This window comes from Meriones unguiculatus, chromosome 8 (genome assembly GCF_030254825.1).
Source record: "Meriones unguiculatus strain TT.TT164.6M chromosome 8, Bangor_MerUng_6.1, whole genome shotgun sequence".
NCBI classification, from domain to species: Eukaryota; Metazoa; Chordata; class Mammalia; order Rodentia; family Muridae; genus Meriones; species Meriones unguiculatus.
This window is the reverse complement of record NC_083356.1, coordinates 76,246,456-76,260,771: the sequence shown is the minus strand read 5'-3', so window position 1 is coordinate 76,260,771 and position 14,316 is coordinate 76,246,456. Positions and strand designations below refer to the sequence as shown.

General features: G+C 48.4%; 1 protein-coding gene across 5 annotated transcripts in view; it reads left to right on the top strand.

Moving 5' to 3' along the window:
* The window catches only part of Mvb12b (multivesicular body subunit 12B), a 154,725-nt gene that overhangs the window by 75,183 nt on the left and 65,226 nt on the right, over window positions 1-14,316 (top strand). For all 5 annotated transcript variants that reach the window (XM_060389981.1, XM_060389979.1, XM_060389980.1 and 2 more), the window contains exon 7: window positions 5,904-5,998. In XM_060389981.1, coding sequence (XP_060245964.1) covers window positions 5,904-5,998 — 95 coding nt within the window. The remainder of the gene's footprint in view (window positions 1-5,903; window positions 5,999-14,316) is intronic.

The window sequence follows — 14,316 nt, the reverse complement described above, 5'->3', positions numbered from 1 at the left end:
AACCTCCAGCAAACTCTATCTCCACCTGCATAGCCAGGTGGCGGAGGTACCTCTGCAGGCTGAGGCAGCCTCGGCCCCTGGCTCTAGCTACTGAGCTGATCGGGATCATGTGCTGCCTTTCCAGCTAGATTCTGTGAGAATGCCAGCTAGCCATGTCATCCATCTAAAACACACCATTTCCCACACCCCCGCTGTCCTCATGTTTCCAAAGAGCAAGAACAAGCCCTAGCCCATTCACCCTGTCTGCTTCCCATTTCTAATCTTGCAATTAACCTGAGCATTTTCCCCCAGTATTTCACTATATTGCCCAGTTAGCCCTGAACTTACAGCTCACATAATCCTCCCTCCTTAATATTGTGTTGGCAGCTACAGTTTTAATGCACTTGTTCCAGAGAAAGATTCAGCAATACTTTCTTCCAAACTTGGAGTCTCAGTCATCTTCAGGCAATGAGTATGATAGGAAAAGTCAGGTCACTCCCGTATTTTTAGGACTCAGAACCTGAGATGCCCCGCCACCTGCTCAGGAATCTGTGAGCTGCCTTCTCATTGCTAGTTAGATCCTTACTCCTGGGAGAGTGTTCACAGCTTTGTTGAACTGGGTTCTTCGTATTGTAAGCTGTGCATACTTCACATGGTTTGTAAGTGGATGTGTTCGCCATGTGAGACCATTCCCAAAATCAGGGTCACTAGTGTGTCCCCCATAAGCCCTCTGCATCTATGTAAAGCATCCCTCTTTCTGTGGAACCACTGGTCTAGCTCTGTGGGTTAGTTGGCATTTTCTAGAATATTCTAGAAATGGCGTATATAGACTATTATTTTTCTGCCCTGTTTTATTCGGCATAGTTGCCCTGAGCTTGATCCATCTTTCATCTCAGTAGGCTGTTCCTTTTTGATTGCTGAGTATGACACAGTAGGATAAGCCATACCACAGTCACCTGGTCTTGCACATCTGTTTTGATCTTAGTATTTTCACTATGGCAAATAAAGCCATTAAGTACATTTGTGAATAAAAATCCTTGTATAGACACACACACCCATGTCTTTCTTTGGGGTAGAAGTCTATGAGTGGCTGGGTTGTGTGAATATGTGTGTTTAACTTTTAAAAACTAAACTGAAAACTGCTTCCTGTTGCGGGCATGGTTGCACTCCTGCCAGAACCACCTGACAATCTGGATGTCTCACATCCTTGAAAGCCATTGACAATCCCTTTCTCTTTTATTTCAGCCACTCTGGAAGGTAGAGGGGGTCACACTGTGATATGAACTCGCACATCCCCCCCTGACTCATGATAATTAAGTCCTTTCAAACTTCCTGTTTGCATTTTCCTTAGGGGTGCCTCAGTTCCACTGGTGCAGCCCCTACTATGCTGGGTTATCTGTCTCTAGGTTGTGAGTGTTCTGAATACGCCCCAGGCATTGTTGTCGTTTAAAAAATATTTTTTTATTATTTTTGTAATTACATATATTAGGATTTCTGTGTATGGTGTGTACATGTGAGTATAGAGTCCAGAAGAGGGTGTTGGGACCCTTGGGGCTGGAGTTACAGATGGTTATAAGCTGTCTGAGGTGGGTGCTAGGAACCACGCTCAGGTCCTCTGCAAGAGCCCACTGTGAGCCAGCTTCCCAGCCCTCGCTTCATTTTTTAACTGCGTCATTTCAAAGTTTATTGAATTTTTTTTATAGTTTGTGCCGGTTTGTTTTGTTTTGTTTTGTTTTTGTTAATGAAACTGGCCTGGAATTGATTATATAACCCAGGCTGGTCTAGAGCTAATAGCCGTCCTCTTGCCTCGACCCCCAGTATGCTAGGATTATAGTAATTATAAGCTACCATGTGTGGCTTCATGTCTTCTCTTTAATGTCTCATTTCAGCTCAGTATTGTGGAAAGTACTGTGACCTTGTACCACACCCAAAGTCTCAGGAACTTCTAGGTCAGTGGGTCACACACTGGACTCTGCTGCCTCAGAAGGTGACCTCCAGCCCCAGGAAACAGAGCAAAGAGGCTCATATGTGCGTGAATAGGGGCCACAATATAAAAACAGCAGCCATCTCCAGCTCCATGGTAGCCACCGCCTGCTCACTGCCGTCCCTAACAGTTTGAAGAGACAGCAGGGTCTGCTGCTGCCCAGCAGAGCCATCTCTAGTCCATGTGACCACTGGGTCCACAAGATTGATGGTTACATTTAAAAAATTCACACAGACCTGGAATCAACACTAGAAAATACAGATTTAAATTAGCAGGGAGAAGACAGAATCAAAGGAAATAAATTGTGCTGGCAACTACTGTCACGTAATAAAATGTCATCTGTAACTGAAGGGCTTTTGTTCAAGGCTGTCTGAGGCTCAGTGGCCATGTTAATTGAATAAGGTGCCTCACACTGACTCGGGGGCAAGAATGAAATTTCCCTTAGCATCTATTTAGCTGGAGTCGTTGGCAGCGGCCCGATGCTCATCTGTTACAGAGCCTCCATCCCCTCTGCACTGATGTAATAGCTCCAGAAGCAGCTTCCAGCCCCAGGCTTGCAGGCACAACCTGTCTCCCCAGGGCAGGTCCTGACAGGTCCTGAAGGAGGAACGCTGGGCAAAGGTTCTCCAGGGCTTTCAAGCTGCACTGATGCCTTTCCATTAACCAGATGTTGGAAGAAGTGTTATCTGAGTCAAGAAACAATTATTGGTGACTCATGATCCCCAACACTTCCAAGGAGAGGGCGGCTTGCCCTCTAGGTTTCCTGGTCATTAGGGGGATGTCTCCATAGTCACTCTCTGTCTGTGGGGTGTTGCCTTTGGAGCACACTCCTGTGATCCCACTGTTTCTGTTATGCAATGGGGACCAGCAATGGCTACCTCCTAGAATATGTTGGTGGTAGGTCAAGCTGTGCAGCCCTTGGCCCAGCAGCAGAAGAGCCAAATGACTAGACTGGTCCCTATGAGGAGGTCCTGTCCCTTCCATCTTGGCTGCCATGATGTTGTCCGGATTTGTCAAGCACCTACAGCTGGCAGGTCCAGTTTCAAATGTAGAACTAGATTTTTCCTCTTTCTCAGGGTATTAAGAATGACAGCATAGTTCATCTAGCAACCTCCTAAGATTTGTACAAAGGCCTTGAACTATTTCACCACACAGTTGTACCACAATTGCAACTGTCCCCCCAATGTCTGACAACCTTGGCTTTACAAGCCATGCCACGAGAAGAGTATATACTGTGTATATAAAGTTATCCTTGAATCAGAGGGAGCTGCGTTCTCCAAGCCATTAACCAGCCCAGTCCTGAGGATGAGAAGGAGGCAAGTGGGGAACCTTGCTGGAAGATTCCCAAAATTATCTCTAATTACAAGTCAAAATCAAATGTATTCATTCAGCAAGTCCTAGACAACTTTACAGAGCTTTGTTCTCAGCACTGAGGTGTTAAGGAGAGAAAAAGTGATGCATATCAAATTCTGCCCCACACAGGGAGGGCTGTGCAAGGAGCAAGGTGGGCAGCATCATTAAAAAAAATTCCTGGGAGGGGGCTCTTCAGGGGTGGCCAAAGTGGATGTTGGTGGAGTGGCCTGGCCTGTAAAAGCTGACCTCTGGAGAGCTGCAGAAGGATGGTTCTGGCAGACAGAGCAAGTGCAAAGGTCAGGAGCAGGTCTGAAAGCCACGGGGATAGGGCCCAAAAAGCTGAAGCTGGGATTGGCAGATGTGAGTGTGGGGGCCTGGGCTGAGCCAACAGGCCCTCATAGACAGGAGGTTCAGAAGTGGAAGGCAGAGGAAAGTCCCCCATGGGTTTTGCATTGGCCCTTAGGAACCAGGACTCCAGGATGGTAGCAACTTAAGGAAGAAAGGGTTTATTGGGGCTCACATTTTAAGGGTACAGTCTATCTTAGTGGGGAAGGCATAGGCATAGGGGCTGAAGCAAGGGCAGCCTAGTTGAATTGCCTACACAGCATAAAACACACTGTGTCCATAGTCAGGAAGCACAGGAAGGTGAGCGCTGGTACTCAGCTTACTTTCTCTTTCTTGTTCGATCAAGGACCCAATCCCATGGGGTGGTGCGGAGCACAGTTAGGGAAGGTCTTCCCACTTACACCTAGTCTGGAAACTCTCTGACATGCCCAGAGACTTGTCTCCATGGAGATTCTAAATCCCATCGAATTGACAAGGTTAAAGGGTTCAATCATGTTCACTAACTGGTTCGATGGCACCTGCTCTGCTCGCATTGTGACCTGTGTCTGCCGCTATCTCCTGGGTGCTGTCGTTGAGACTGGATCCCAATCCAGTGGCAGTACCCTTGACCCACAGAGGGCCAGGCCACTGGCTGCCCGTCTGTGTACTGTGCACTGCCGCTTATTGGGATTGCTATGCTACTGTGTGGCAGGGATCTTGAGTCTGTGGCATCTCTGGCTTCAGAAACATGGCCAGGACACAGCCATCCTGCCCGAGTGACCTCTCTCCATCCTGACTCAGCATAGCTTTAAATAAAGTTGCCAGTACCTCCCAGAGACATGGGGATCTGCACTGTTTCTCACTCCCAAATTCTTACCCATTTTGCTGTTTTGAGACCTGTTTCCTCTTCTGGGAGTCATCATCATCTGGAGGGTGGATTAGGCCTTGGGTGTGAGGCTGTCGCCCTGCGTCTGACACTGGGAACTGCAACTGAAACTCCTCCAGACTCAGCTCCTCTTACCTGAGCCCTGGGGATCTGTCCCCTCAGCCCTATGTCTCTTCTTCTGAGAGAAGAGCAGATGCAAAAAATGTAGAAGCTTGATTTCAATTTAACACTTGTCTGCTGAGTGCCTCCTCCCTTAAAGCCTTAGTTGGGCCCATCTCTGAGTCCTCTTTGTTCCACATTCCCTCACCCCATGTATATAAACAGAAACTTCTTTCTCCCACTGTGATCCTGCACCACTGCCTTCTTCCTTCACCTACCTGCTTCCTTCCGTGGCAGAGAGGCATGGGGCACAAGCCCCTTTGGGAAACTCCATACAGAGAAGTGCAATGCCTGTGGTAGCACCGTTGTTGCCACAGAAAGATCAAGAGGATTAAGTTCAGCATTGATTGGTATTCAATAATTGCTCTGTGACAAAAACAAAACAAAACAAAACAAAAAAACTGTCCTAGCAAATAGGGTACAAAGTTGACATCTGGCTCTGCTGTTAAGCGTATCTAGGCCCTGAGAGAGCATTCAGGCAGTTGAGGAAGGCCTTGAAGGGTGAACAGGAATTCTGTGGTGATTGCCCCAGCAGCATCTTTGGGTTGAGTAATAGCTGGATGTAGCCCAAGCACAGGTGACTGAGCAATTCTATACCAGACCCAGACATCCCTCCAGAAAGTTAGTGGTTCTGCATTTCCAGACTTGCTGGGCCCTTACTACTTCCCCCATCAGCATAGTTCTCCTTGGCAGTATAGTCTGAAGGCTGCCATGATCGTGTTGATTGGGGACTTGCTCTGAACATAAGCTTACTTCCACTCTGCTTACAGGCCCACAACCAGCTTTGTGTGCTTATGGGAGCTGTTTTCCATGAGCATATTCTATGTTCTCTGTGATAGGGGTACCGGGCACAAGTGGCTCAAAGCAAGGTGCCATGCTTACTGCCAGCGGTCTCCTACCCAAGAGTCCTAAGAATCCCCTAAAGCCTGTGGTGGGGTATTGGAGCCACTATCCCAGCTTGGGTGTTTTGGTCAGACTGATGTGTTGTGTTCCATTCTGAGCCCTGGGCCAGGCTGCCAATCTCTGTCGAATGCCATGTAGGATGGAAGAAAATGGCTGCTGGTTCCTTGAGAGGGCCAAGGCTCTGGGAGAAGATGGAGGCTATGGAAGCCCCTGCCCTGGCCATTCCATACTGCTTTTCCGTATGGAGGGCATCACATGCGCTCTGAGGGGCCACTGCACATCCTTGTAACCACCTTTCTCCCCTGTCTCTCTCAGGCACATCTCACTAACACTGCCGGCTACCTTCCGAGGCAGAAACAACACCAGCACAGACTATGAGTACCAGCTCTCCAACCTGTACGCCATATCAGGTATGCAGGCCACTGCAGCAGGCCAGTGCAGAACCGTGCCTGCGGCCACCTTCTGCATGCTGCTGTGTCTCCTTCCCCACTAGAGGCCTGTCCCTTCCCCGCAGGACCTGGCCTTCCCTTTCCTTTGTGTTGGAACTTAGAGAAAGGCCAAATGGCATGTCTGGAAGCTAATAATGAACAACGTGTGGATTTCTCAGGATGAGGGTAGGTTGGGGGGCACTCACCATATCCTTCACCAGGCAGCCCCCCTGGACACACAGAGCCCTGCCTGCCATGTTCCTGCCTGTCTTCACCTCGCATTTCTCACAGCCAGTGTGTCCAGCGGGGACACAGCCCGTTCCTTCTTGCTCACCCAGAGTCTGTGTCTGTGGTTTTTGAACTCAGCCTGGAAATGGATAGTGTTACTGTGACAGGAACTTCGCCAGGGAGGAGAAATGGGGTGGCTGCACTGCAGCACCAAGATTCATGAGGTGCAAGGCCGTATAGGTGACTCGCTAAGAGCCCAGGAAACCCACAAACGCCTCCCATTGCCGAGTCCCCAGAGAGGGGTGTTTGTCTGTCAGGGGAATGTGGTAACTCGGTGCCACTTACCAGCACACATCCTTAATGCTGAGTGACATTTTGAACATGGGAACATGACATTCATTCATGTCCCATAATGAATCAGTTATTTAAAAGGTAATCTTTCCCCCCCCCTCTCTTTTTTTTTTTTTTTTTCTAAAAACTGCAACTTCGGGTTACTAAATAGATGAACTCTAACAGTGGCATAATTCTTGTCAGTGCTCGTTTCTCTCATTATGATCACTCCCTAATAGGTTTGGAAGTGAAAGCAAAGTCAGGTTGTTCCATTTCTGGGTGACACTCCTGCTGGGAAGAGGAAGCCCAAGTCCCAGCCCTTGGCTGTGCTCCAGGAACCAGGGTAGAAGGCTAGTGTGTGTCTAAGAAAAGCATCTCTGGGGAGCACTGTTTCCGTACCATGGCTATTTCAGGAAGAGTCATCAGGGAATGTAACAAGGGTGGCAAGATGGCCTGTTTCATAGGAAATCTGACCATTTCCCAGATGCTCAGTAGCAGAGTGGTACATAACAGGGCTAAAACCCAGGTCCACTCCCCTCAGACCGTGCAGGGGGAAATGTCTTTGCATGCCTCTTTTCTTCTGCAGCTTGCAAATCTCATGGCTTTGGCACTGAGCTGCACCCACCATCCCAGAGTCCTCTGATGGCTTTTCCAGCTGTTGATGCTGCCACAGCAAATGGCCCACAGGGCACGTACTCTGGTCTAGGAGGAATGTTACCGTCTGGTCTGGACCACTGCTTCCTCAGTGCAGCTTTGAGGAAGTGTTGAGTGGGATCATTTTAGCTGCTGGTTTAGCAATAGCACGGTAACAGCCTCAGGATGCAGGGGAAACGGGTCAGAAACTTCCTGTACCATTTATGTACGTGACAGTCTGTGGGATTTTTGTCTTCAGAGGTAGTTGAGGTTCCAGCCCAGGCCACAGCCGGCTCGGGTCTCCTCAGCAGCTGCAGGCACCAAATCACTCTGCTCAGAGCTGGCTCTCACAGTGCCTCCAGAAATACCGAGTAGGCCCTGGGGGCTCCAGAAGGCCTGCAGACTCACCATGGCAACTAATGAGGAGAGGGGGACTGGAAAGTCCATCCACCCCCTCACTTATACGGGCTGCCTGCCTCTGTCTTGTTCCAACCCAAGGGCACAGAGGCAACCTTGTCATGCCCACATGAACACTATCTGGAACCAAATAGTATACATCTCAGTTTGTCGTAAAGTAAGGGTTTCCAGAGGCTTAATCTAAAAGCAGTTAAGGTGACATGTGCCCCAACCAGCCAACCCCCAAGCTGATTCCTCACAGTAGGAGTTCTGCAAATCATGACATGAGTCATCAAACTATCTCGTCCCAGCACAGATCATGTCACTCTTCCAGTACTTCCTTGCTGTAAACTTCTGGCATGTTCTCTGTTGCCCCTGAAGGTAGCCATAGCCATCCAATAGTTTATGGCCTTCCTGAGATAAGGAGCTGTCAAAACAATGGGACTAGAAATGTAAGAAGCAGCCCCATAGAAGACGTGTGGGGATGTTTACTTCCCAGTGTTTGTTCAGTGCACTGAGTGGTATAGATCCCTCCTTCCTGAGCCACAACCGTGTCCTTCTGCCCCGGGCCTGCATTGAGAGCCTGAGCTCAGAGCTTCTGTGGCAGCAGAAGAGGCATGTGGGATGCTGCCAGGCAGAAGGGAAGTGCTGAGCCAGCACCTGTTCTGCCCAGGAACACAGGGTGAGTTCCCTTCAGTCCATAGTCACGTGACCTGCTGCCCATATGCTTCCAGGTTCTAGGGCCACCCCATCTGCCAGCTTGTTCCTTGTCTGAGGCCTCCCTTTACTAACCCAGGCTCTGTGCTTTCATAGCCATCTAGTGGGTTTTGGTGCTGAGTGCTCATCAGGCACATTGGCCGTGATCTACCCAGTCCAGAGGATATTTCTTGCTCATGGAAATGGGTGAGAAACTCATTGGCTCAGTGGTAAAATCCTGAAATGTTTATATCCCTTCTGCTGCCATCTTGACCTCTTAAGAAAAACCATGAAGCAGTCATTTGGTCTTCATTCTTCCTCTCCTGGGACTGTCTTCTAGAAAATTCTTACAGATGTGCAATCTCACTTATCAAAAGGAGAAGGGGAGTACCCACCAGAATGAGGACTGTTGGTTTTTAAAGTCATATTCTGAAGCTGGGAGAGAAGGTGGGTGTGTTGGTATCTCTTACTTGTCCAAGGCAAGGCTATCCTATAACTGCTTGTCCCATGGCCTGGCTTTTTAGCTGGCTATAAATGAAGGAAAAGTATACGCTTGGTTGCCAAGTGAGCAGAAAATCTAGTTGAATGTTCAGTGTGATCTCATATTTAAAATGTGAGTTCTAGAAAGAGCTACACCAACAAAATTAAGGCACTTTCTTGTTACCGTGCGTGAGCCGTGCCCTGTGCTGCCCTGACTGTCCCCTCTCATGCTATCCTGTTCTGAGTGAGTACCATAAGACCATTCATGTGACCATCTTGTCTGCTAGTACCTTTGAGATCTTAGCCCCTTAGAGGGCTCCTCTTGGCCTAAGTACCACAAGTGGATCTGTCTAGATCATTGCACAACCTACGATAAGGCCTTTACCCAACTAGGATTTCTCTTTTTGAGCATATCTTATTTTTAAGCTACTTTAAACATTTTTGTTTATTTTTATTTTATGTCTATGAATGTTTTGTCCAAATGTGTGTGCATGCATTATGTACGTGCCCAGTGCCCACAGAGGTCCGAAAAGGTGCCAGAAGCCCTGGAACTGGAGTTATAGATGGTTATGAGCCCAACTTGGCTGCTGGGAATTGAACCCAGGTCCTCTGGAAGAACAACCAGGGCTCTTAACCACTGAGCCATCTCTGCAATCCAACTTCTTTTTTTAATGAAAAGTCTTCTATTTTGGCATTTTAGCCTTGTCAGCAGTGACAAGGGCAGGCTCAGTGCCTAGGTTCTTTTTGGAACCTAGACTCAAGTAAAGCAGGACACACTTGAAAAAAAAAACAACCCACGCATTTCAGGATGAGACAGCAGAAGATGTAGTTTATTAAACTAGAAGGCCACCTCTGGAAAGAATAAGGCACACCCTGAGCACGGGATTGGGGGTGGGGTTCTCAGAGACGGTCTCAGCTCAACTCAGCATCAGCTGTAGATAGCGCCTCAGTGGATCTTGAGTTAAGAAACCACCCCCTCCCTTTTTGATAAGTAAGATTGGTTTTAGAGTCTGAATGTTCCTTGGATAAAACTCGGAGCCACTTCAGTCCCACAGAGGGTTTAGGATATCCTTTCACTGTAAGGGGCGTCCTGATGAGACTTCTAGAAAAGTAGGTTTCTGGGAAGTGTTGGAATTTTTGATGCTCAGCTGGTGAGAGCTTTCTTCCAGACCCTGCAGTGAGGGCGTCTTTCCTCACGCTGGCCACTGCATTCTCCCAGAGGCTGCTCTCTTTCTTTTTATTATAACTTTCTTCAGATGTTTAGAGTCTGACTGTGCAGTAGTTTCTGTTTCACTTGGTCTAGGAGGATTTTAGGTAAAGCCCAAAATCAGCACAGATGTGAGAAGATAATAGTGTGTGGAAACTAGAGTGGAATGATGGCTGCCGCTATCTGGCTGTCTGCCAGGGGGTTCTGGGTTTGGCTCTGAGTCTTGGGTAGGTAGGATCAAAAGCACTGCTTGCTCAGGGAGGTGCTAAGTATCCTCTCTCTTGATCACGGAGAATAATCTTTCCTCCCAGAGCGATGCAAGTGGAGGACAGCTCCATGTATACACCCTGGACAAAATGAGCAGGGCAGCTCTAAATGTGTGACTTGCAGCAGCCAGCCGTGTCTCTTTAGTTCTGCTCTTGTGTGTAAGAAGCTCCGGATGGATGGTAATCCCAGATACACATTGAAAGTCGCAGGCTCACCAGGTGACTTTGCATATGGGTGAGAGGACTATAAATATTCACGTGGCATTCAGTTCTATTCTTATCACACCCCCAACTTTCCGTGCCAGCAGTGGCGTTAGATGAGAGCAGTCCATGAGGCCTGTTCATGCGGGTGTCCATTCTTGGTTGAAATGGCCTCCCGCACACCACGCCAGGTGTCTGCCAGGAGAGGCACAGCTGTAGTGGAGCACTCCCGTGAGGAGGGGCCTCCATGTCACTTTCCTAACCCAGGGTGCTTCTTCAGCTCCACGGCAGATGTGCTTAACGAGCAAGCCCCCAAAGCGGTGGAAGCCACGCTGCCCAGGCCTCTGTTGACTGCAGTTACAAGCTTCACCAAATCGCCTTTTAAAAATATTATTTGAAATTAGATAGAATTAGTGTCTCCCTTCCCTACCTTCCCTCCAATTGCCTTTGAGACCCCAGAAAAATTCTTTTTTCTTTTTTCTTTTTTTTTTTTCAAGAAAGGATAAAATTCAAGTTTAAGGTAGTAAAATTAAGCAAACACTCATGAGAACTGGCAAGAGAGGAAACCCAAACAGCTTAGGCCCTGAGGAAGCACCACAGTGCATAAACACCAGGTCCAGTGCTGAGCAGAGGTGAGGCTCATCCTTGTCCACCACCCAGGCAGGTGATACCACGCCCAGATCTGCCCTGGGTCACTGGGGAGGGAGGGTCTCCATGGCTCGGACTCCCCACTCCCCAGTGTTAGACTCCCCTCTCCTAGTTTTCTCTGATTACTAGAAAAACCATCTTCCTGGCCTCCGTGGCTGCTCTCTCAAAAAGCAGCTTCTTTTCAAGACACTTGATACCAAGGATGTCTAAAAATTCTTGGGTCGAAGTCTGTCCTCTTGTCAGAGCAGAAAGGAGGACAATTTTATCTGAAACACAGATCTATGGATAAGCTTCGGAACTCTGACGCGGGCTGCGGAGGCACGAAGCAATTAAAAATAATTAATGATTTCCGAGGATCAGCCTTTCTCCATGCAGTTTTAATCCAGTTCTCATTTAAATTGGAAGATGGACATTTAATTATCAGTATTATGAAACTCTTGATTTATATATTTCATCCAGTGGGATAAAATTTCTGCCAGCAGCTCTTCATCTTGTAGTGAAAAGAGTGAGTGAGTGTGTGTGTGTGTGTGTGTGTGTGTGTCTAGGGGTGGGGTGTGTGTGTATGGCAAAGAGTCTGTGTCTGGGGGCACTTGTGTGAAACCTCACCAGCCACACAAGCAGAACCCTCCATCCCAAACGTGGTTCTTTCTATTTGGAGTAAATAGTCTCTCTCTTTCTCTCCTCTCCTCTCTCTCTTTCTCTTTTTCTTTACTCTCTCTCTCCCTTTCTCTCTCTTTTTTCCCTTCTCCCTCCCCCCTTTCCTCCTTTCTTCCCTCCCTTTCTCCTGCCTTCTCCCTCCTCTCTCTTTGGGGAGGGAGATGAGTGTGATTGCTCATACCTGTGATCCTAGCACTAAGGAGGCTATGCAGAAGATTGCTGTGAGCTGTGGACCAACCTGCATTACCTAAACAAAACATTGAAAATACATCTCGTGCTTCAGTAAAGCTTTGCAGGGTTAGAGCAAGAGATGTGAAGCTCAGACAGCAGGGAAGCCCTGATCTCCTGTGCTACACTGATCATGGCCACTGGTGCGAAGGCTGAAGGTCTTGGGTAACAGCATTTGTAGCTGCTTCTACTTGTGCCATGATGTGGGTCTCCTTTTAGCTCACCCATGGGTTGAGTGGGTCACTAACGGTTGCCACCAAGGGAAAGAACATTGTCTACTCCTGGGGGTGCATTTTGGAATGCTGCCTCTGTATTCCCAGCATCCCTATGGGCTTTATCTTTGGTGGACATGCTCTCGTGGCCTGAAGTGATGTTGCATTTCTGACCTCAGCTTTCCTTTGTCTATTGGAGTACCCAGGGACCCCTGGGATGACTTGGAAAGGTGTTAGGTGAATGCCTGGGTAGGCAGCAAATGTCCCAGCGGGGATCAGCGACTTGATACAGCCACAGAGTTGCAGTGTGTGCGGAGAGCTCCAGGCAGTGAAAAGCATGTCTGACAGCAGTGCGCAGGTCAAGAGGGAAGTGAGTGGTGGCAGAGGTGGGAAGAATTTTTATCACCTGTGCTGGCCATGGCTCACCTTGTCCAGCCTTTGGCCCAGCCCTGACTGACGGTGAAATCAAGTCTAAAGAAAAATATAATAAGGAAAAGAAGAGCTGAACAGAAGCGGATGGGAATTGATCACCCAGCATATTTGTATATCCTGATGTAAAAGGGGTGGTTGACAGGTGGCCAGGTTCGCTCTGTACACAACCATGTGTGTGCTGTCAGGCGCACGCACACTGCCTTGTTTCGATTGATGAATTGCCTGCTTTCTTGATTAAACCTTCCGTCACTTAAGAAACAAAAAGCCTGTGTTTAGATGGCAGAGTGGGACATGTCAAAAAAATCTGTCTCCTTTACCTTTGTGCAGATGTGGGCACAGACTGTAACATGTATTATTAAAATGAATGTGGCATTTACTGTGCATTATTCCTTCCCTGGGAGAAAGGACTGTAAATTATATGCTAATAATAAGCTTTAACCCTTTCGAAATTCGAAAAGATTTAAGAGTGCAAATCCTCACAGAGGCCTGGCTAATTGGATGTGCTTTTGTACATTCACTGTGGTCGCCGTGTCACAGGAGTTAATGAACACTACGCACAGGCACATTCACAGGGCACTCAGAGCGCAAGCCTTCTGGGGCTTTATGGCTGCTAGTGTCTCCACAGGCCTCCAAATAGGAACTGAGCCTGACACCTTGCCCATGGCCCATGGCTGGCCAGTGCCCTGCGACGCCTCAGTGCAGAGTATTGGTATGGCCCCTGCTCTCATTTTCTGCATTCCTGCTTGGCTGGGCTGTGGTCTAGCCCAGGCAGGGGCCTGGGGCATGCTGAGCGCCCCCACAGCATCCTTGCTTGACCAGGCCTTTCTAACCATCACATCCAGCTGCCCAGATGGCAAATGCTTCCTGCAAGCACAGCTCAGGCTTTCATTCTTCAGGTCAAACCTGTACGTTGCCCCATGTCCCTAGACCATTAGTAACTGCTTCCATCCGGACCTCACCTGTCTGGATTGATCTACCATGTGACAAGTCGCACCTATGTCCTGCCAGCCTGGATCACTCTCTGTATCCTTGCTTTTGTCTTGGGTTTTGCACCAGCTACAATAACCAATCATCCCACCTCGCCTTTTTGTGTCTTTCCCAAACTATCATCAAAGACCTGTCGTCAAGCTCCTCTTCTCCAAGCCTTTAGGGTCCCTTCCATTCTGCTGCCATCCTCCTGGCTCATCCTATGCTGTTTTGTGCTATACAACTTCAGCAGACAGAGGCCTGTTCAAAAGCCAGGAAGATGTAGGTAAACAGTTCACAGAAGGAGCAAAGCCATTCATCAGACTCTGAGGACCCGTGGCAGGCCCTATGCTCCAGTGATCAACAGGAGACCTGCTGACAAAGGCTGTCATGTCGCTGATGGGACACATGTTCAGAATTTTGACACATGCTACCCGGCTTTCAGAGAGAGAGAGCTGCTAGAAGCAGCCTCCCAGGTTGTACACTGTACAACACACATAAACAGCATCTCTTAGAGCCTTGAGATTATGTTCCGGTGAGTGACGCAGCGCCATAGTTTCCCTCACACCTGGGAGAGACAAGAAGTGTCCAGCACTCCTTTTCCTCTTCCTTCCTCCTTTCCCTCACTGGGAGATTCAGGGCTTGTTAAAAAGCAAACAAGCAAAAAAATTTTTACAAGGCAGGAAGCCATGTGGGAATATAAGTGATCTCCATATTCAC